This window comes from Podarcis raffonei, chromosome Z (genome assembly GCF_027172205.1).
Source record: "Podarcis raffonei isolate rPodRaf1 chromosome Z, rPodRaf1.pri, whole genome shotgun sequence".
Classification (NCBI taxonomy): domain Eukaryota; kingdom Metazoa; phylum Chordata; class Lepidosauria; order Squamata; family Lacertidae; genus Podarcis; species Podarcis raffonei.
Window position 1 is genome coordinate 32,443,931 of NC_070621.1, and position 23,151 is coordinate 32,467,081.

The 23,151-nt window shown below is 45.2% G+C and overlaps 1 protein-coding gene across 1 annotated transcript; it reads left to right on the forward strand.

Annotated features, from left to right (window-relative positions):
• Positions 1 to 4,937: 4,937 nt before the first annotated feature.
• On the forward strand, positions 4,938 to 16,906 carry LOC128406622 (transmembrane protein 47-like). Its single transcript, XM_053374164.1, has 3 exons — positions 4,938 to 5,375; positions 14,317 to 14,457; positions 16,142 to 16,906. Exons 1-3 carry the CDS (start codon positions 5,171 to 5,173, stop codon positions 16,321 to 16,323), a joined length of 528 nt encoding a protein of 175 aa, XP_053230139.1. The 5' UTR covers positions 4,938 to 5,170; the 3' UTR covers positions 16,324 to 16,906.
• The last annotated feature ends 6,245 nt before the right edge of the window (positions 16,907 to 23,151 follow it).

Below are 23,151 nucleotides of genomic sequence, written 5' to 3' on the forward strand. Positions count from 1 at the left end.
CAGTGCATTGGGGAATGGAAGCAATAATGTGCGGCTTCCCTGGTAAATGGGTAGAGTACCCAGAGTACATGTAGAGGAACCAGCCTCATTTGGAGTGTTGCTTGGCTTGGCCATTCACATCTTAATTTCCTCCTGCACTTTTTCAGTTTGTGCAGGATATGGTCACGCTTGGCCTCTTAACACCCCTTGCACACAATTATCCTGCTGCTGGCAGGTCATGTTGGCTACATGCAATGATGGTCTTGAGGGCCTCCATTTTCAAAACAGCAAAGGGTGCTTCTAGCAGTTGGACCTCTTAGTAAGGAGATGAAACATGTAGGTTGGCCTGTGGTGGGAGAAGGCTATAGCCCATTTCCCATCCAGGTGCAAATATAATGGGCCGTGGGATTGCCATGTGTGCCTCTGTAATTAGGGTAATGTGATGCTTAGAGGGCTGGATGCAATGCTTGCAGAAGAGATTCTTTCCATTGGAAAAAAGATTGAATGTTGGTGGTGGTAATGAGCTTGAAAAATATGACCGCAGCTGGAACTGACAGGAGAATTTGGTCCTCAGGCTGAGGCATTTACAGAAAGCCTCAGCAGATGGTTCAAGAAATGACCTCGTCATTAACTTGTTCATTAACTTGTCCATTAACTTGTTCTCAGCCACTCCCAAATCTGATCTCTTAGACCTTGAGGTGTATGCCATCAAATGCCAGCAGTGCCCTTCGGCTCTCTATATTGGACACACAGGCCAAACCCTACGCCAAAGCATAAATGGACATAAATCTGACATCAGGAATCACAAGACAGAGAAGCCAGTAGGAGAACACTTCAATCTCCCAGGACATTCAATACAGGATCTCAAAGCAGCTGTCTTATTACAAAAGAATTTCAGAAATAGACTTGAAATAGAAGTTGCTGAATTACAACTTATTACTAAACTGAAAACTATGGAGAGACCTGATCTGAATAGAGATATTGCATTCTTGTCTCATTAAATATGCTAAAGTTATTTTTGGTCATCTGCACACTATCCCTTGCTTTTATCAACAGATTTACCATACCCATTGGGTCAATCACCCATCTCCTACTACCCTTCTGAGAAAAACCCCACCCCATATATATAAGGGTCTGGTGACTTCTGTTTCAGTGTACAGTGGTATCTCGGGTTACATACGCTTCAGGTTATATACGCTTCAGGTTACAGACTCCGCTAACCCAGAAATATTACCTCGGGTCAAGACCTTTGCTTCAGGATGAGAATAGAAATTGTGCTCCGGCGGCGTGGCGGCAGCAGGAGGCCCCATTAGCTAAAGTGGTGCTTCAGGTTAAGAACAGTTTCAGGTTAAGAACGGACCTCCGGAACGAATTAAGTACTTAACCCGAGATACCACTGTATCTGAAGAAGTGTGCATGCACATGAAAGCTTATACCCAGAACAAACTTAGTTGGTCTCTAAGGTGCTACTGGACAATTTTTAAATTTATTTCAACTGCGTCAGACCAACACAGCTACCTACCTGAACCTTGAGCTCAGATATCGATAAAAAGTAGATCATGGCACACATAGGAGTCAACTCCTAGGAGCTGAGGTCGCTCCCCCCCATAAAATATTTGAGGGGGCCAGCCCAACCCCCCAAAGTTGATGGGCAATGCATTCCTTGGAGACTGGATCTGCTGCTTCCATATCCTGCTGCCTGAGGCAATTTGCCTCATGGGTGGACCAGCCTTGACCCATTCAGGTGTTTATCTGCTTCATTCCATTTTGTCCCTACATGTTTTGCACCTCACCCCCCAACCAGTCAGCATTCTGTGACCACTGACCAATTTTAGCCCTTGTTTTGACAGCTTCCCCCCATTTTTAAAAAGAAACATTTGATTATATCCACATATATATATTTATATTGTACTTCTCCAATCCACATGATTCCACCAAGCCTGCCTTTTGTGCATTGAACTGAGTGAGTTTGTAGATGCTGATATCTCTACAAGGGACGGTCTACGCTATGTTATCCTCTTGCACCATCCCAACCAGGTCATTCCACTTGCTTAGCTATAGGAAGAATTGGTTTCCCACACATGCAGTTGGCATAACCTGGCAGGGAGTCAGAGGGGAACTTGCATTCCATTCTTCTCTGTTGCCTTCCTGGGTAATGTTACAACAGGTTCACCGAGTTCACGGCTCCCTGGCAGCTGGCCCTGCTATTTATAAGCTCCCGAAGAGGAGGTTGAAGGAGGGTAAGGGGTGATGAGGTGTTTAATAGACACAAAACAAGACAAAGCAGTGCATACCCCACTGTGCAAAGCTCACACCTGTCATTTCTGAACATGAATTGGGGGAGGCAGGATGATGATGATAATGCAGCACACTGCAACTGAGACAATACCTTCTCTCCCCCTCCCTTTCTTACTTTATTTACTTTTTTTAAAAAACAAACATGCACATTAAATAATTCTTCGGGACAAATTAGGTAAGGGAAGACTGGAAAATTGCTTTTCAAATGATGTCTCTCTTCAGTCACTTAGCAGTGGTGTAGTTCATTAATGTTAGATTCTGGATGTAATAGTCTCAACATGGTGATGGGAGTGCCTTCGGATCATGAGTGGAAGATGTTTCTCAGACCAAGGGGCACATTTTATTCTGAACAACCTTTCAGGGACCACATGCCAGTGAGGGGCACAGACAGAAGCAAAAGTGGGCAGAGCAATAATTGTAAATTTTACCAGGAGGCTACACAGATTCACACACCTCTCACTGTCCCCCAGCCAGGCAAGAAAGAGGCATTGTTCAGCCAGACAAAAACATTTGAGGAGGGGGTGAAATAGGGTTGGTGACTTGGAGGGAAGAATCCAAACAAAACAGGCAAGTTTTTGTTTTCTTAATGGGCAGCCAGACCCCCAAATGGGAAGTTAAAAAAAAGCATTTGGACAATTGAAAAATTCAAATCTTTTAAAAACTGCTTTACCTTGTGATGTAAAAAGTGAATGAGAATAGTGTGAAAAGTAAATGAAGTAGTCCAGGTTCCCCTAGACCCCAGACCCAGATCAAGCAGACCCATTTCTCCTCCCCCTGCCAAAAATACTCCCCACAGTTTCCACAACTATTGTCCACTGAGCATTCACCAGTGTTAGGAAATACTGTCATACCTCATGTTACGTTTGCTTCATGTTATGTTCTTTCAGGTTACGTCCCGCGGCGACCCGGAAGTACCGGAAAGGGTTACTTCAGGGTTTTGCCGCTTGCACATGCACAGAAGCGCAAAATGACATCATGTGCATGCGCAGAAGCAGCGAATTGCAACCTACGTGTGTGCAGACACGCTGCTGTGGGTTGCGCTCTTTTCATGTTGCAAACGGGCCTCTGGAACAGATCTCATTCACAACCAGAGGTACCACTGTACAACTCTTTTCTACAAGTAAAGGTAAAGGTACCCCTGACTGTTAGTCCAGTCGCAGAAGACTCTGGGGTTGCGGCGCTCATCTCGCCTTACTGGCCGAGGGAGCTGGTGTACAGCTTTCTGTGTCATGTGGCCAGCATGACTAAGCCGCTTCTGGCAGACCAGAGCAGCACATGGAAACGCCGTTTACCTTCCCACCGGAGTGGTACCTATTTATCTACTTGCACTTGAAGTGCTTTTGAACTGCTAGGTGGGCAGGAGCTGGAACTGTGCAACTGGAGCTCACTCTGTCGCGGGGATTTGAACCACGACCTTCTGATTGGCAAGCCCTAGGCTCTGTGGTTTAGATCACAAATTTTCAGTTCTGAGAGTTCTCTCCCAATTCTACATAGGCTTCTAAATGTCATGGAATGTGGCCCTAACCAAAGTACCATGTCCCTACATGCAAGAGAAGTGAACAAGTGTGTTGCAGCAGAACATCATCGCAATAAACAATTTTGGTTCGCATATTGTAAAACTAAATGTTGTAATAGCTGTCCTGTGAAAGCTATAGCCTAAAAGGTGCAACCTTAATACATAAAAGAAAAACAGCGAACCTGTGAAGAAGATAAAGGGAGCAGATGGACCAGCTCTACTATGGGGCAAAAGGAGGCAAATACATCAAGCGGCAGATGTTGAGGACAGCCATGGTAGCCCCATGGCTCAGTCTAAGCTCCCAGCTCCCTAGCCTGGCATGCTGTCTCAGGTGCAGCAAAGTTATCCATCTCTCTCACTAGCACCTAACTAAGAGTCAACTGCTGGTTCATTTGGCTTCTGTATGCAGAATGGAGAGTGGCCGCCATCTTGCCACCCTTGCATTGCAGGGGGTTGGACTAGATGACCCTTGGTAGCCCCTTCCAGCTCTACAATTCTATCATTCTTTGTCCTTTTCCTCAAGTAGCAGGATGGGGGGGGGGCTGGGGAGACAGCAGGTTAAGCAGCCTTCAGCTTGTTGGTGGGAACGGCAAGATATAAATGTGATAAGGATTATGAAGTTTATTGTTATTCTCCCTCTACTCCCATCATAATCGTGGGGGCTATTTACTGGACCAGTATTAAATCACCTGTTACCTCAATCCTTCAGTTCAGATCTAATGCATATGCAGTACAAGTCAAGGTACCCTTTGCTAAATAGACGGGTTCTAAGCTCCGAAACTATACAAAAGAGGGGCGAGCAGCTTCTGCCTTCCAGTTTGGATTGCTACTCTTCGCACTCTCCACGCCCCCTCCTGTTACGACAGGTAGAAATTAATCGGGTCTAGCCTTCTTTGCACGGATAATCAGGGCGCGCGAAGAGCTTGCTTATGATTCCAGCCTGCCATGCAGCTGTTAACGGAACAGGTGTCTTTGATAGAGGGAGAAAAGAAAAAGTCAGATTGGTGCAGAGAGACAGCCAGCCCTAGCTTCATCGTCCAGGAAAGTCCAGCTGCCTCTGGGATCCGGAGAGCTTTCCCCCCCGCCGCCGGACAGTGCCAGGGGCGGGGTCAAAGGGGTGGGATCTGGGGCTGGAGGGGACACGCGGGGCCGCTGCTTTGCAAACTTTGCAGAGTCTAGCCAAGACCGAGAGTCCCGGGTGGGCTATTCCTCCTCCTACGTTTTTCCAAAGCTTTGCAGAGCCAATAGCTGCCGCAGATATCGGTGCGCTCTCGGAGACAGACATCCAGCCGACGGGCGCCTTCTTCCTAATCCTGTCCCGCATCTCTCTTAGCGTCTGCCGACGGTCTCTCACCCGTGCCAAAGCAGTTCGTGGGGATGTCGGCCGCAGATGAGGATGGCTTCCTGCTCCGCCCTTTCAAGCTGATAGCCCTGCTGTGCGCCTTCATCGCTCTCGCCCTAGATGTGGCGGCCCTTCTGAGCCCTGCCTGGGTCACGTCGGAGCGCTACTCCCGCTCCCTCTGGGTGTCTTGTATGCAAGCCCGGGATGGTGTTTGGGAGTGCAGCTCCACCCTCCAGACTGGTAAGGGCCCCCCCCCGGGGAGAGTTAGAAATGCTGGAAACATGCACGAGGAGTCGGGCAGCAAAGAGACTTGGTTGCGCCTGGGAAAAGACGGGGTGGGTGGGCAAAGTATTGCTGTATTTATTTTTTAAGGCATTAAAAAATATGCCAAAATCGAAATCCTGCCTCATCCCACCAAATGGGAGTTTAATGCCACCAGCTCCTGAGAACTAGAATATACTTTTATCAACTGCATGGAGTGTTATCTTGAAGAATACTAGGGCAGAAGATGCTGAGCTGAGCATCCCAAGTTTATTCCTAGGAATCTTCAGGTGGAAGAGAGTCTTGCCTGGAAAGCTGCTGCCAGTCAGTGTGGACAGTACTGAGCAAGATTGACCAATGGTCTGGGTTGGTGTAAGGCAGATTCCTATGTGCCTATATGTGTAGGTTTGTTTGTGTGTATTTTAAGACTTGCAATCTGCTCCAGCCACACTCCATATGCATGCATAAAACATAAGCGGTGGAGTCAGAGGGAAATACAAGGCCAGTGCTACCATTAGGCTGTGTGAGGCAATCTCTTCAATCGACAGATGTTGGGTGTGGGTGTGTTCTCTTCTGCTGGAGACCAGAGCTGTGTCTAGGGGTGGCCACCAGCAAAGAAAGTTGTTGAGCAGGTCAGATACTAAATCAAAGAGGGATGAGGGTCTGTAAGGGGGGAAAAGGAAGCTAGCTTGGTATTGAAGCCAAAACGTCTGCAATGGACAACAATCTTTTTTGTTGTGTAGACTTAGAAGGCCAGCAGCTGTATGAAGGTTGTCATAAAGAAGGTTTGTGCACCACTGAGAGTGTGATCCTAAATGTGACTAACTCAGAAGTAAGCACACAAGACTTACCCCTTGGGTAAGGGTACATGGGATTGCAGCCGAAATACAGTATATATAAAATAATTGCAGTGACCATTCCTGAAGCAGCATTGATTTTGATATACTGGTAAAGTAAGTCATAATGGTAACATGCTCATGGTGGTATCAGGGTGGTCATATTCAATTCTGCTTTCAGTACTGTTTGTGCTAGCAGAAGTTTTGGGGTGAACATACTGCTTTGTTTCCAATCAGTGCACATCACATAGCATCCTGCTGAAATCATGTAACTTTTCATACCATAAATGGGTTTTTTTCTTTTTGGGGGGGAGGGGAGGGGGATAGGTAGTTGGCCTACTCTCTGTCAGCTATGGTGCAAGCTGCCCTTGCAGATGGCAGTAGTACAGAAACAGTGAGGAAGCATCACAAGATCACTAATAAAGTGGAACTAAATGTATTATTACTGCGCCAGTGACATGTTATGGAATACACCCTCCCCCCAAAAGCACCAGTCTGGAAGGCCCTAAGTTCAGATGAAGCTGCAGGGTTTTGGGCTGTGTATGCATTAGTACAATAGGCTCACTCAGCAGAAGGGTTTGGGTTAAAAGGAGGACTTGCCTGGTGTAAGTAAATCTGTTTTGCCAAGACTGTAAAGAAGTTCCCACTGCATCAGTGTCCAGGGATTTTGACTGCTGGCAGCTGTAACTCTTTGGGGCATGGCCTCTTGTTCTGTTGCAAATGTCTTACTTCTGTTTTTCTATTAAAAAAAATATTTTCAGGAAAGCACAGAGGGCTGGAAAGCAGGGCTCTTGGAACAACTGTTTATTTTTAAAAGCAGCCTGCACACCCCCCCTTCTTTTTCTCTCCTTCATCACCGTTGTAAGGTAGGCTGTGCAGAAATAGAGTGACAGTCCTAAGTTTACCAAGGGAATAGAGATTTGAACCTGGGTTCCACTACACAGCATGAGTTATTGGAGGCTGCAATAAAGAGTGCTCTGGTATCATATTCAAGTCAGCCTCCATTGGGAACTAGCCTGTCAGCTAATGAATATTCAGAAATTTGCAAATGGGCCTCAAGGGGAGCCCCAGGCACATACACGACAGTAGTCTAGCTTCCAGTTAGGGAGCCATGAATGGTGGTCGGTAAGGCAGTAGATTTCCTAGAAAGGATTGTGGCCTTTTCATCAGGTGAAGGGGGTAGAAGTGAGACCTGCTTGCTGCCTCAGTGTAAGTTTCAAGGTCAGTGAATACCTCAAGGTTAAGTGTGAGCCTCTTAATTTTTTCAGATTCTCTTAAAGTAGCTTGCTGCTACCACCTTCTCCCTAGTTTATAGCACAGGGGTTACCACCTAATGGCACAACAGGGCCAATTACCTATTGAACAAGCACTGCCATTTGCTTTTCCTCTATTGTTTTGGCAGTAGAGCCTGAGACACAATAATCAGAAATGCAACAGGTGCTGGGGGAGGCAGCTGGGGAACTCCTTGCAAAGGCAATTTTCTTTTCTTTTTGCAACAATTCAAGCCTACAAATTGGAAATGGCTGCAGGGGGGGTAGGTGGGGAGGAGGAGAGAAGAGTTTGACATTTGTCTCGGGTGTGAAGGCTCTTTAGTCTTCGCAAGGAGAGTAACAGATGTGTGGCATTTGCTATCCAGGCTGCGCTCTGGAGCTCAAACCTGTGATTTATTGTCAGGCTCTTCTGCTGACCACCTGCTTACTGGCTAGAGTCCTTCACTGTCTTCTGCTCTCCCCTGCTCAGCTTGAGGAGTGGGAGACTTCATAGAAGAGGGGTTTGGGTGAACTCAGATTGTGAGTCCCCATGAAGGAAGGGTGGATGAGGTGACAGAGAGGTCAGTTGCCCTTGCCTTGGATGAAGCGTGATCCCTAGATTCCACAGCGTTCAGTTTAAAAAGAGAGCTTCTAGCATTTGTAGGACCTGTGATACGAGGCAAAATGTGCAGGCATTTTTCTTTTGTTCTGTGAGAAACCTGCATGCTCCCACCTTTCAGTTGCATGTGTTTGTTTATTTGTAGCTTTTAACTACCCTGCCCTCTGCCAGAAAAATAATAATCCTGCAGACACCCGTAATCCTACACACCCATCCAAACTTGCAGCAGTTAGGTCCATTTTTGTTCCATGTAGAGATTCTTCAATTCAAGCTTCTATAATAAAAAAAAAGTCTGCTTTTTCTCTGCTGCAAGTTAGAACTGGGAAACTGACTTTTCCAGTCTCCTCCTGAGACAAAAATACAAGCAGCTTGAGAAAGAGAGCAAGGGCTGGCAGCTGAGGGTGCTGGTGGAGCTGGAACAGTGAAGGTATTCAGTAGGGATGTATCACTTGTCTGGGGAACCTGCAGCCCTCCAGATGTTGCTGAAAACAGCTGTCATCTCTGGCCTTTGGCCATGCTTGCAGGGGCTGACTGGAGCTGTTGCTGAGGCACATCTGGAAGGCTGAATGGCCCCCACGCCTGATTCAGGTTTGAGAATTCCCCTCTAGCTACTTGAATTCAAATCCCACAGGGGGGTGAAGCCCAAACAGCTAGATCAAATCATGATTCCCTATGCTTGGTTCCTTGTCCCTACAGCAGGCCTTCAGCTAAACAAATAAAAATTTCACTTTATTTTTAAATCTAGCATTTCCATCCATCTCCGATGAGAAAGCTCCTCCCTCTCCCTTTGGCATCCAAAGTGTAGCTGCCTTTCCCATGGAGGCAAAGGCCACCCTGTTCTCTAAACCACTTCTGGCATGGTGAAAATTGTTCTGTTTATCCGGAAAGCTCTTCTGTGGATCTTGGATCAGTTAGGGCCTGATGCATGCGGGGATGCCTCACAGCTGGTGGCGGAACCTCTGAGTCCTCCCAGCTGTGCCAGGAACAGGATGGTGAGCAGTGGTGACTCAGTTGCTCTGTATGGTTCTGTTTTTGTTTTTCTAAGTCCTGGGCTGACAGTAACTAAGAGCTGCAGTCCTACTAGAAACACATACTGGAGCATGCTCAGTAAGTCTGGTTCGAAATTGGGGTGTGGGTGGTGGTGAAAGGAGTGCAGGGGATGTCACGTAAACATTGAAGCAGCTGTCAATTGCCTTCCTTGGGTTGCATCCACACCATCCATTAAAGCAGAGGTAGGCAACCTAAGGCCTGGGGGCCGGATGTGGCCCAATTGCCTTCTCAATCCAACCTGTGGACAGTCCAGGAATCAGTGTGTTTTTACAGGAGTAGAATGTGTGCTTTTATTTAAAATGCATCTCTGGGTTATTTGTGGGGCATAGGAATTCGTTCATTATTATTTTTTCCAAAATATAGTCCGGCCCCCCACATGGTCTGAGGGACAGTGGACCGGCCCACGGCTGAAAAAGGTTGCTGACCCCTGCATCAAGGCTTTCCCATAAGAACAATGAGAGCTGTAGTTTTACCCCTCACAGAGTTACAGTTCCCCGTGCCCTTAGCACATTGCAGCCCCCTTTGGGGATTCTTTGGGAGAAGTCATATGGTTTAAACGGATGGTGTGGCTGTGACCATAGTTGCAAAGGCAGTCTTGTCTGCTGATAGCCTCGTAGTCTGTCCTGCCCAGCATCTCATTGTTGGGGAAGTGAATAGTTTGACATTCTTAGCACCTGCAGGAAGTAGTCATAGGAAGGCCTTTGAGCAGAAGTCCAGCGCCCCTGACAGCAGCTGGGTTTGCTTGCGACACTCTGAACAATATAATACACATCAGCATGTAAAGAGGCAGGGGAAGATGTCAGACAGTTGCCCACCCCCTTTCTGCCACAAGACCAGGATGTCTAGACTCTAGAGCAGCGTCCCCCAGGTCAGTACTGGATTATCCAGTAGGCAGAGTAAGCATGTACTTATAGTGTACCATTCTTCGCAAGTGTCCTGGAAAAACTAGAACATCCCATTTTCTTCCATGAGAGCATAGTGGCCATTTGGAGTGCCATGATCTCACCCCGAAAAAGTGCTTTATTGAGGCTGTGATTTATTGTGCAGGGACGGATTTAGGTTTGATGAGGCCCTAAGCTACTGAAGGTAATGGGGCCCTTTATATGTCCATTGTCCTTTGTCAACAACAAATTGTCGCTGTTTTTTGTGCTGAATATATGCTATATGGTAATTTATGGACCTAATAGGGATCTAAAGCCATTTGCACATAACAAAATATGTATTTTATCAAAGTAATTGTTGAACTGAAACACAATTAAGAAGAAGTATATTAATAGTGAAATAATTATTAAGCTCTAATTTATAATGATTTTTTATTCATAACAAACTTAATAATGCAAACACTTTTTTCCTTTAATTTTTTTGGGGCCCCCCGAGAGAGTGGGGCCCTAAGCTATAGCTTGTTTAGCTTATATGTAAATCTGGCACTGCTTGTGTGGATGCACGATCATGGCCCCAGAAAAGCACATCTTTTGGGCTCCATGATCTCATGCAGGTCATGTGGCTTGCATGGGAGTATGGTCGGGAAGAAGGGCATCCCAGTTTGGGGCCTCAACATGTTGGAAGGCCTCTAAAGGTCTTAATCTGACTCTGTTCCATAGATTGCTGGGACCACAACTCCCATCAGCCCCAACCAGCATGGTCAGGGGTCAGGGGTGATGGAAACTGTAGTTCAAAGCATCCAAGTTGAGGAAGGCTGCTCTAGAGTCACAGTTTACCGAACTGCACTCCTGGACAGCCATTATTTTAAAAGCTGTGGAGAAGAGCTGGGCGGAAACATTGTGGGAATTTAGCCGGGTCATCCTTCAAAAAGGAGGCCCCTTTCTCCTTGCCCCACAGATGTCCCTAAAGTTAAACAGACCTCTTGCTGCTGCATTTGACTTGGTCACAATTAACTGCTGATTAATAGGAACTGGGAACCAGTCCTTTGTTGTCACAATAGGCAGATAGTAAAAGGGCCTGTGATTCCAGATGATTCACTAGCTGCTTTCTGCTGTGCCAACCCGGTTCAGAACCATTCCCATCCCAGGATATGCTTTATCCATGTATCTGCTTAGAAAGCTGTTTTATCAACTTCCCCTTATGCTGCCTCTCCCTTGTCTTGTTGCTTATGCTGAAGATGTGCCATTATACTATGGAAGAAAGTTAAATATATTCCTGGTATAGGTGACTGATGCTGACTGAAGCTGCATGTATTGTTTGATTCCACTGACCTTTCCTGTGGTCTCTATAAATCACGTGTGCATATACAAGCAGAAATAGGAAAAGTTCCTTAATTTGCATAATTTTGCATTTCTTACTGGGTTCTGAAGACCTGCCCTCTGGGTCTTATTCAATCTGCCCTCTGAGAATCAGCAGGTATTTGTTTGCATGCTTTCAATGTGGCTTCCATAGTCACAAGGGCTAGGAATTTGGAGTTGTTTTACTTACTTAGTTTGTTTAAGTGGGATTCCCCGGAAACTGAAGCCTATGCCTTATTTTTTCCTAATTCGTACATGCACAGCATCACACTGTGCTAGCTATGCAAGCTCACCTCCTGACAAATCATATAAATATATATTGCAAGGTGTGGTTAGTTTTATATATATATATATATCCACACCTTGCAATCAAATGATTTTCAAAGTGGCTTACAGATGACAGGTTGTAATAATATTTAAAAACCAATATTCACACACAGATATACTCCTCTCGCTGGTGATGAATGGGGACAGAGTATGCTATCTCCATCACCACAGCAGTTCCAGAAAAATTGGTAGTTGAAGCAGAGTGGAGGGGAGGAGAGGGAGTGAGTATCCCGCAGCTACTGCTCCTCTGTCTGTGAAGGATAGGGCCAATTTGCTCTTCCGCTTGCCAAAGGAGGCAGGAATATAGGAAACTCCCTTATACCAAGTCAATCTGCTGGTCTGTAGAACTCAGTATTGTCTGCACTGACTGCCCGCAATTCTCCAGGGTTTCAATAGCAGAAATTTCCAGTTCTACCTGGAGATGCTGTGGACTGAACCCGTGACCTTCTGCATACAAAGCATTTTGGGGGGAAATACAGTTCAATGGCAGAGATTCAGGCCCAGGTTCAGTTCTGCAGCACTGACATATTGGGAAGGCCCTCCGCCCCAAACCCTGGAGAGCTGCTGCCAGTCTGTGTAGACAATACTGAAGTAGATGGTCCACTGATCTATGGCTCTGTCTGCTTGGTGTGGGAACCTCCCAGCAGCCAAAGGCCCAGAGTATGCTGCCCTTTCAGGCTCAGGGAAATAAGAACATAGAAGAGTCTTGTTGGATGCTTGCTGGATGTTCACAGTAATATGCTCATAGAACTTTTAGAGTTGGAAGGGACCTTGAGGGTCATCTAGTCCAACCCCCTGCAATGCATGAATCTCGACTAGATCACACATGACAGATGGCCATCCAGCCTCTGCTTAAAAACCTCCAAGGAAGGAGAACCCACCACTTTTGGATGGAGATTGCTCCAGCATTGGACAGCTCCTTCTGTCAGAAAGTTCTTCCTTATTCCTTAGTAGTAGTCTCCTTTCTTGTAACTTGAAGCCATTGGTTTGAGGCCTACCCTCTGAAGCAGAAGAAAACAAGCTTACCCCATCTTTTTTTGTGATTTTATGTCTAGTCCTGCCATTTGTTTGCAAATAGCAGCCAGCCAGATAGCTCTGGGAATCTTAGAAGCAGGGAAGCTGGTATACCCCCTGCATTGAAGGTCTTTCCAAACCTGGTTTCCTCCTTTTTTTTAGCTCTCATGGCCAATACTGGGATGGTCATAGAGGACCCCAAATGGTTAGAGACCTGAGTGATCTATGTCCTCAATAAATACAAAATAATGGGGTGGGGGCCCTTGGGGATACTCTGTGTTAGGTTTGGAGGTGAGAAATACAACTTCACATTTCCATGACTAGATATGTCTGTAGGCTCTGCCTTTCTCACTTTTTATCACAGGATAAATGATTTATGCATCAAGTAGGCAACTTGGCTGGAAATTCAGCTCTTATTTCTGTTAGAATAAGCATTCGTTCTCTCAGTTTCCTATCATCAGGCTGTGAGTGCCAGTGATTACTCAGCCAAAATAGAAGCACCTATGCAGAGAGGAGGAGCAGCATACTTTGGCAGAGCTATAGAGTAAATGTCTATACACATGAATAGCCGAATTTGTATATCCAGCCAAGATAGAGCCAGAGTCTGTGCAGCTTATTGGCTGATGGGAAGCTGTGTTCAGCAACTGGGTTGAGTAAGTGGATTCTCAAGAACTGATTGCTACAGTTCTGCAGAAACAATAGAGCCTTAAATATTAGTAAGGTGAGTAAGTTAGACCTTAAGGCAGCCTTCCTCAAACTAAGCCCTTCAGATGTTTTTGGCCTGCAACTCCCATGATCCCTAGCTAGTCAGGGATGATGGGAATTGTAGTCTCAAAACATCTGGAGGGCCGAGTTTGAGGAAGTCTGCCTTAAGGTGCCACTGAATTGATTGTTTTTTTGCTGAGACAGGCCCCATCTATACATTTAAAGCAGTCTCACACAATTTTATAAACAGTCCAAAGAATCCTGGGAACTAGTTTGTTAAGAGTGCCAAGAGGAGACCGCTATTCCGATCACACAGCCAGAATTTCCAGCATCGTTTAACAACCCATCCCTCTTCCTTGGGGATTTTTGCTTTGTGGGCTCTAAAACAGAGATGGAGAGCTTCAGGCCCAGGGGTCAATGACAGCCTACCTACCCTTTTGGCCCTCAAGATTCTTCCCAGGCCACACACACCTCACCAGCCCTGCTCTGCCCCTCCTTTTTAACAATTTTATTATAAACTCCTCAAGTGTTTTTGTATAGCTGGAATGTGTCCTTGAACACTGATCATGCCTTTTGCTTGCTGGAATGGAGGACAGCATGGGGTTTGTGATTGTGTGTAGAAACCAGCCTACCACACAAAGGCAAAATTCACATTTATTGTATTCCTCTGCTCACTTCCACCCCGGCCCCACCCACCACAGACAGGCATGTGTCCCATGTGGAAATGTGGTCCTTGAGCTGACAAACTCTGATCTAAAACAGCATATGTGTATGTCACTAGGTTTCTTGGTGACTAAACAAGACCCTCATGTCTGTTGATAGTGCTTTGAGAGTCTTTTTCACAATTGTTCCTTATCCCGCCCCTTTCCCTTCCTACAGACTGGCAAATAACTGCTTTGGTGTTAATCCTGACGGCAGCCACCATTACTCTGCTGTCATTCCTCCTGTCTCTGACTTCCTTCTGCCTGGGGATCTATAAGCGCTATTACCGGGTTGTTGCCATCCTCCTTTTTGCTGCTGGTACGTATCCTATAACCTCTGCTTTTGTAACATCAGTTCATTTCTATGCTGCTTTTATTTATTTATTTGAAATGTATTTATATACCGCTGTTCATAAAAATAAATAAAACCAGAGTGGTTTACAACAATTGTACATAAAACCACACAATAAAAACCATATAGAAAAGTTAAAATAAGAAATTGGCTAAATATCAGGGCTCACTGCTTTTGCTGCTGGGCCAGGAGTGAAGTGGGAGCCATATATGTTATGCTTTGTTTCAATGTTCAAGCACAGTCATTATAGTTTAAAACCCCTTCCATTCACTCCATTTCTTTGCAATTGTCTTTTTGCTTCTTTCAAAAAAAATACCTTGCAAGTTCTTGATGGGCTTGCCTAATATGCCCTTTCCGATACCCAAGCAGCATCAACAATGGACCTATAGGTAAGGCCTAGCTAATTGCCAATGGCTGTCCTTTCCATTTTTACTCCAGATGAACTTGGGCCAAATCTACAATAGGCATTTAAAGCCCTATCATGCCACTTTAAACCGCCTTGACTTCCCTAATAGAATCCTGGGGACTGTAGTTTCTTAAGGGTGCTGAGAATAACAGCCCCTATTCCCTCACAAAGCTACATTTCCCAGAGTGGATTAACAATCACTCAATCCCTCTTCCTAGGGAACTCTGAGATTGGTAGCTTTGTTGGGGGAAAAGTTGTCAGCACCTTTAACAAGCTTATTGCTTATTATTATTTATTGACTTTATATCCCATCCTTCCTCCTCACAAAAGGAGCCATGGGTGGCTGTTCCCAGGATTCTTTGGGAAAGCAATGACTTTTAAAGAAGCATCATGATACTTTAAATGTATAGTGCAGATGCAGTCAAACCTCGGTTGTCGAATGTAATCCATTCCGGAAGGTCGTCGGATGTTCGGCTTCCAAAAAATGTTTTTGTTGGGAGCCAAAATGTTCCAGAACAGAGGCGTTTGGGGACCGAGATTTGACATCATCATCATTATTATTATTATTATTATTATTATTATTATTATTATTATTTTTATATTCCGCCCTCCCCGGCCAAAGCTGGGCTCAGAGCGGCTAACAACAAGTAAAAATAGCACAGTGTACGTAAAATCACACAGTCAATTAATTATAATACATTCTAAAATCCGGGATCAAATTAATGGCAACCATTGGGCTAGAGTTCAATGTGGATTACAGAAGGAGAGAGGGGGACAGACTGTGCTTGGCCAAAGGCCTGGTGGAACAGCTTTACCTTGCAGGCCCTGCGGAGAGATGTCACATCCTGCAGGGCCCTAGTCTCTTGTGACAGAGCGTTCCACCAGATTGGGGCCACGGCTGAAAAAGCCCTGGCTCTGGTTGAGGCCAGGCTAATCTCCCTGTGGCCTGGGATCTCCAATATATTTTTATTTGAAGACCGTAAGGGGGACATACCAGAGGACACACAGTGGGACATACCAGGAGAGGCAGTCCTGTAGGTATGAGGGTCCTAGGCTGTATAGGGCTTTAAAGGTTAATGACCTTGTCTTAAGATAGATGTTGAGACCAGTTGGTAAACTCAGAAGCAAGAATGTGGCAGACTTGGAGATCAGTTGTTCCTGATCTCCCCAGTGTCTCCATGGAACAAGTGTATTTTCCTTCTTTGGATTTCTAACAGACCTTTTTTCTTTGTTGGATTGGTCTAGTGGTTCTGCATGTCTGTGCCTTAATCCTCTACCCCATCAAATTCATCGACAGCAGCATGCTGAAGAGCTACCACGAGTTCAACTGGGGCTATGGCTTAGGCTGGGGATCTGCCGTCTTCATGCTGGGTGCTGCCATCCTTTACTGCTTACGCACAGATTTGTATGAAGATGCATACTATTGAGGCAGGCAGATGGAGCTGGACTGGATTATCAGACTGCTGGGACCAGACTGGTAGACAGGAGGAGAGAGATGAAATAGGGAAAGGAGTGGTGGATTGGCACACTTGGCCCTTCCAGATGTGCACCTCATCTTGGCAAGATGCTGGCAGACGCCTTGAAAAATGAAGATGCAGAAATCTTGAGTTGGACACCCTTCAAAGAATTAGAGGAACAAAAAACTATAAAAGAGCCATACTTCTCCACAGAATAACTAGCTTGAGATCTTTTGCTTGTTTCTGTTATTCTATGCTGGAAACGTCTTTATTTTTAAAGAGAACAACTCCCTGTGTTGAAGTAGAACTTGGTTGCCTTTATTTTGAGGTGCTTAGCACACACCCTTTCACATGGTGCAGGAGACAGGTGGGGGAGCATAGGGTGAAGTCAACTGGATCTGTAAACGTATCAGTAGTAAATCCACTTGATCCTGGGAAACCAGAAGTGCACAGAGACTGTTTTGCTGGTGGTGATCTCGGTCCCTGCTCTGTGCAGAAAGTGTGTGGGTTTGTGTAGCTGCAGAGTTGAATAAACCAACCTATTAAAATGAGATTGCCATGGTGCATGTTTTTGTGTTGTATGTATGTGAAAGCTTTGAACAGCTCAGCATTCCTGGGAGGGACTTGTGCAGAGAATGGAGTTGAAAAGGTCAGGGTTGGTGGGGAGGTATCAATGTAGATGGAAACAGTCACATCAGATTGATTGAAATCAGTAAGGAAACTCATGTTACTTGCACAATGGGTGAGAAACTGGGAAGGCAGCACCATTCAACTTCTTTGCCTCTTTGAGAAAACACACACAAATGGGACATAGGAAATGCTCCTATTGGCCCATCTAGCTCGCTTTGTCTACACCGGAGGTAGGCAACATAGTGACTCCAAATGTTTTGGACTACAATTCCTATCAGTGCCAGCAAGTATGGTTATTTGTTCAAGGATGAGGGGAGTTGTATTCCAAGGCATTTAGAGGACACCGTGTGGGCTGTGTCTCATCTACACTAACGTGGCACCTTAGGATTTCAAACGAGTGTTCCCTGCAGTGCTAGGGATTGAACCTGGGACTTTTTATGTCCTAAGCAGATGCTCTACCCAGACTGACTTCTTCATAAATTGATATCACATGGCTTACTCTGTTAAAACAAATGAAACAACCTGAATGTAGAAGCCGAGATGATTTTTCAACAGCTAATGGAGAAAGACTAGATTTCACTTCAGCTGTTTTATTTATAAAGGTAAATTCTTTATCACCTTGTTATACAAAGAATATAATGACCAGAATAATAATAATAATAATAATAATAATAATAATAATAATAATTTAAAGTCAACAACCACAAAGGACTGTCAGCATAAAAATAACCCCAAGAGATGCCTGAAAGTTGAAAGTGATGGGCCTACTGAATCTCCACTAGAAAAGTACCTTCCACTACGAGCCCAGCAACACTCAATGCCCAATTTCTGGTTTTGAGGCAAGCTGGGTCTCTGTAACCTGGGAAACAACTAACACCACTCCTCCGCGTGATTTCATTGATCGAGCTGGGATATAAGGACTCGGGTGGGGGTGCGGTCCTTAAGGTATCCTGGACTCAAGTTGCTCAGTGCTATCTCTGTTAACACAAAAACCTTCAACTTGGCCTGGTAACATGGTGAAAAGGTAAAAGGCCCGCATCCTCAGTGGACACTGACTAACTATTGGAAGGGGGAAACAGGAAGCCTCCAGGGAGGGAAGAACACAATGGAATATGTAGAAGAGGCCATGACTGGCATTTTGAATAGGAGTACTCCATACTGAAACATTTTGTTGCAGGTCCCACTTCTCTCTACTAAAGGTAAAGTCCAGTGTTTTTCTAAATAAAGGCAAGGTATCTTCCTTCTTTGTCTCAGCACCTGGGAAACATTAGAATACAAATTAGTTATGGTCTCATTTACTGATTGCCAGATAAATGAATTCCCTCTTCCCGCCTCATCATGAAATCTGAGTGTGACAGGGTTTTAAACAACTATCCTAGTGTTTGGTGCATACGGAGCAGCTGTTAGAGTTGTAAAAACCACCACCCACCACCTTACTCATCTGAGTGTCCTCTAGATGTTTTGGACTGCAATTCCCATCATGAGTTGGTGCCAAGTGGGGCTGATGGGAGTTGTAGATAGTGTAAAACATCTGCAAGGCACTAAGATGTGAAAATCTTCCAATAACCAATCAATCTACCTGCCTACCAAACTAACTTTTCTTATCTTCTGCCTGAAAAATATCCTGTGTCACTCAGAAACTATATCAGCACTTTCTTTCAAAATACTGTATGTCACCTTCAAAGTTTCCTTTTGCTGTCCTTTGCAATGAGGTCAGCACAGCCACAGACTGCCATAGAACATACCTTGATAGTAAGTATAAAGTGCAGGAAGAAATGAAGAAAATTGTGCCATCATGTGGCTATGGTCAGGCTCTGCACTGCTGACCACATCAGTCACATCTGTACCTAACATTAAATGCAGTACAGTGGTACCTCAGCTAACAGATGCTTCAGGTTACAGATGCTTCAGGTTACAGACCCAGAAATAGTACCTCGGGTTAAGAACTTTGCTTCAGGATGAGAACAGAAATTGTGCTCCGGTGGCGCGGCGGCAGCGGGAGGCCCCATTAGCTAAAGTGGTACCTCAGGTTAAGAACAGTTTCAGGTCAAGAACGGAACTCCAGAAAGAATTAAGTTCTTAACCTGAGGTACCACTGTATTGTACCAGTCATGGCTGCTCCCTGCTCAAGAATTTTGGGAATTGTAGTTTACTAAGAGTTGTTAGGAGACCCCTATTCTCCCTGCAGAGTGTCAGTTCTGAGTGGTTTAGCCATCAATCCCTCTTGCCAGGGAACTGGGAAATATAGATCTGTGAGGTGAATAGGGGTTTCCAAACAACTCTCAGCACCAGCTACACTTATCACTTGTTTTATAACAGGGGTAGGGAGCCTCTAAGCTGTAGGCCAGGCATGGCCAAACTTGGACCTCCAGCTGTTGTGGGACTACAATTCCCATTATCCTTAGCTAACAGGACCAGTGGCCAGGGATGATGGGAATTGTAGTCCAAAAAAACAGTCCAAGTTTGGCCATGCCTGCTGTAGGCCAAAAGAAGCCCTCCAGGCCATTCTGGTCCTGAGGATGCTCGCTGTGTCATGCCCCTCATCAGCCTCGCTCTGCACTCTGAAGTAATTTTGGCTGTTTGGAAACTTTCCTCTATGATTATAGGTAAAGGTAAAGGGACCCCTGACCATTAGGTCCAGTCGTGACCGACTCTGGGGTTGCGGCGCTCATCTCGCTTTATTGGCTGAGGGAGCCGGTGTACAGCTTCCGGGTCATGTGGCCAGCATGACTAAGCCGCTTCTGGCGAACCAGAGCAGTGCACGGAAACGCCGTTTACCTTCCGGCTGGAGCGGTACCTATTTATCTACTTGCACTGGTATGCTTTCAAACTGCTAGGTTGGCAGGAGCAGGGACCAAGCAACGGGAGCTCACCCCGTCGTGGGGACTCGAACCACGGACCTTCTGATCGGCAAGTCCTAGGCTCTGTGGTTAGCGCTACCCGCGTCCATTATACTATATAATCATTATATAATTATAATCATTATACTATGATTATACTTCTTGCTTAACTAGATTGAAAGTTTGCGGAGGGGGGGAGCTTTCAGAGAAACCCCTGGCTTTTGCACAAGTGGAATGGAGCCCACAGTACTAAGTTAAGAGTCATTTCATTGCTCCACTTCCCATTGCCTTCTACCTTGCCCAACACTGGCATGAACCCTTGGAAATTTCTCAATAAGGGTGTGTGTGTGAGAGAGAGAAAGAATAAGATACAGTTCAGTAAAATAAGTAAAAATTACTTTGATAAATAAATATTTCACAATAACTCCCAAAGAATATGTGGGTTGGTATTTTCTTGCATCTTATTGTACCAATGAAAACACTTCATTTCTTATTTTTTTAGTAACATTGTCTCCCTTCTCTGACTCTGACCATGTTGGTCCATTTCAGCATGCATACTGCAGAAAAATTCATGCATAGTAGGAATATGATTTTCTATTATGCATGTGTTTTCTATGAGGTTAACTTTGCACCTAAGAGACACTGTCCTTATGTCAATTTATCTGAGAGCTGCTTTCCATGGTTGGGGAAATGTGCTGAGCAGATACTCAAAGGTACTTTGTCTTGAGAGACATTTTTCAAAACAGCCAATTCTCTCCCTATAGGGTTTCACAGATTTTTGCCTTTAGGTTATTTTAAGTAAATATTAGAAAACTGTCCATGGCAAATTGCATTCAGAAGATGCTTACAGGTGTTTAACAATGTGCCTAGAACCTTTGACACATTAACATTCACAACAGCAGCTAGCTTTGCTGTTCTGGTTTGGGTGTGACTTTCTATGCTGAAGGCAGTCTCTACCAGGGAGGGAAGAAACTTGATTCAACTAGGATTTTAAAGTGATTCTACCACACTTTGCAAACCATGTGAACTGAAACACTACTATTATTTGAAATTTGCACTTTGCCTAATTTTGTGATGCAGTTCTCCAGCAAAAACAAAATACACAAAAATGCACATACTGTATTTGGGCATATATTTGTAATTATATAAAATGGTGATGAGTGGAGTGCTGGCAACGTCCTGACCCAAGATATTGGTCTTTGTCAGGCAGGCAGTCAAGTCATGTTTTCATAGCAGTGACCAGAGGAGAAATGACCACTGGGAGGAGCACAGAGAGAAGAAACTCCATGATGCATCTGTAGCAGTACAACTGGACACCATTATCTGCCCCAGCTGCAACAAAACATGCCTCTCCTGCATAAATCTCTCCAGCCACAATGGGCGCTGCAACTGTCCAACAGCTTGACCTCACCCCTAAAGGCAGACTCCTCCATTGTCTTCCAAAACCAGACAGATGCCAACTCAATTCAATATAAAGTGCATTATATTTGGGAAATAGCTTGCAAAAATGTGTATATTATGAGAAATCTGCACTAAAATGCCGATGGATTTTCAGGAGTTTTTCTTTTAAAAAATTATAAACTGTAGCAGAAATTGTAGAGAACTGAACATAAGACTGGGAAAAATGAAAAGGAAAAAAACAGCAACTGGGTTGACATACCATAATCTCCTGTGTGGTAAGTGAACATTACTCGCTTATGTGTGTGGGGAAATAAAGATACAGTGATACCTCGCAAGACGAATGCCTCGCAAGACGGAAAACTCGCAAGACGAAAGGGTTTTTGGTTTCTTGAGTTGCTTCACAAGACGATTTTCCCTATGGGCTTGCTTCGCAAGACGGAAACGTCTTGCAAGTTTGTTTCCCTTTTCTTAAAACAGTTAATACAGTTGCGACTTGACTTCGAGGAGCAACTCATAGCACGCGGTGTGGTAGCCTTTTTTGAGGTTTTTGAAGACTTTGGTGATTTTTGAAGCTTTTCCAAAACTTTTCCGACGAAGACGCAAGACGAAAAAAATCGCAAGACGACACAACTCACGGAACGAATTAATTTCGTCTTGCGAGGCACCACTGTAACGTATGCCAAATGACTAATGGCAGATTAACACAACCAATTAACATCATCATCATCATCATCATCATTTATTTGTATCCTGCCCTCCCCGGCCAAAACTAATCGAGCAATTTTCTCTTGCAGACACACAGGTCCAAAGTCCTCCCTTCTGATTGCAGCTCAGTGGCAGAGCATCCGCCTTGCACACAGAAGGCACCAGGCAAATTCCTGCTGGCACCTTGAGATAGGGCTGAGAGATACCTATGTGAAATCACACCACATAGAAAAACCCGAGTCAGATGGACCAAGTATCTTACTTAGGATGCTTCTTAACATGCAGTAATTCATCTTGGTACAGTTGCTTTTTTAAAGGAACTTTGATGGCTGTTGTTGGCATCTGTCTCAATTGTGTGCTTCCAGGGGTGAAGTCAGACTGCGGCATCTGCAGCACTGAAATGTCCTCCCAGAGGCGTGAGTCTGGGTATGGAAGTCCTGGGCTGCCCAGGTGAACAGACTCTCCTCTTGGCCTTGCCGATGTGGTTCAAAGGAAAGCAGAGCTATACGCTTGGCACCCATTTGGCTGCAGGAGTTGCTGGAAGGAGCCGCACAAGGCGCCATTCAATTGTATTAGGGACTGCACTCTGGATTTGTGTAGTTCTCAGGGCCGTCTTAAGCATATGTGGCGCCGGGGTGCAAAGATTCCTCTGCCCTCACCCCCCCCCTGGTTTCCCAGAGTTGTCGACCTTTTTTAGGGGGGAGGGGAATCGCAAAGTTGTCAGACCATGTGGTGAGGCAGAAAAATGGCAGCCCACAGAAAAGCTTCGCAGGTCTGTAGAATATAGATCGCTTGCCCACTTAAAAAATGGCTGCCAAACCAAACCAGGTGCTATAGCCGGCAATATTGACCACGTGACCAGAAAACGAGATGGCAGCCCTCAGGTTGGCGATCTCACACTGCACGTAATGACAAACAAAAAGCAATCCAAAAACCCACACAAACTACAAGGGGTATTCACAGCAAACACTGCCACTAATGCCAATTGTCGATACAGTGGTACCTCAGGTTAAGTAGTTAATTCGTTCCAGAGGTCCGTACTTAACCTGAAACTGTTCTTAACCTGAAGCACCACTTTAGCAAATGGGGCCTCCTGCTGCTGCCGCGCTGCCAGAGCCTGATTTCTGTTCTCATCCTGAAGCAAAGTTCTTAACCTGAAGCACTATTTCTGGGTTAGCGGAGTCTGTAACCTAAAGCGTATGTAACCTGAGGTACCACTGTA

Excerpts from the sequence above, each read along its gene's own strand:
- LOC128406622 (XM_053374164.1), top strand. The coding sequence starts at position 5,171 with ATGTCGGCCGCAGATGAGGATGGCTTCCTGCTCCGCCCTTTCAAGCTG. Across the intron at positions 5,376-14,316 it reads CAGCTCCACCCTCCAGACTG|ACTGGCAAATAACTGCTTTG; the intron begins GTAAGGGCCCCC and ends CCCTTCCTACAG. Across the intron at positions 14,458-16,141 it reads CATCCTCCTTTTTGCTGCTG|TGGTTCTGCATGTCTGTGCC; the intron begins GTACGTATCCTA and ends GGATTGGTCTAG.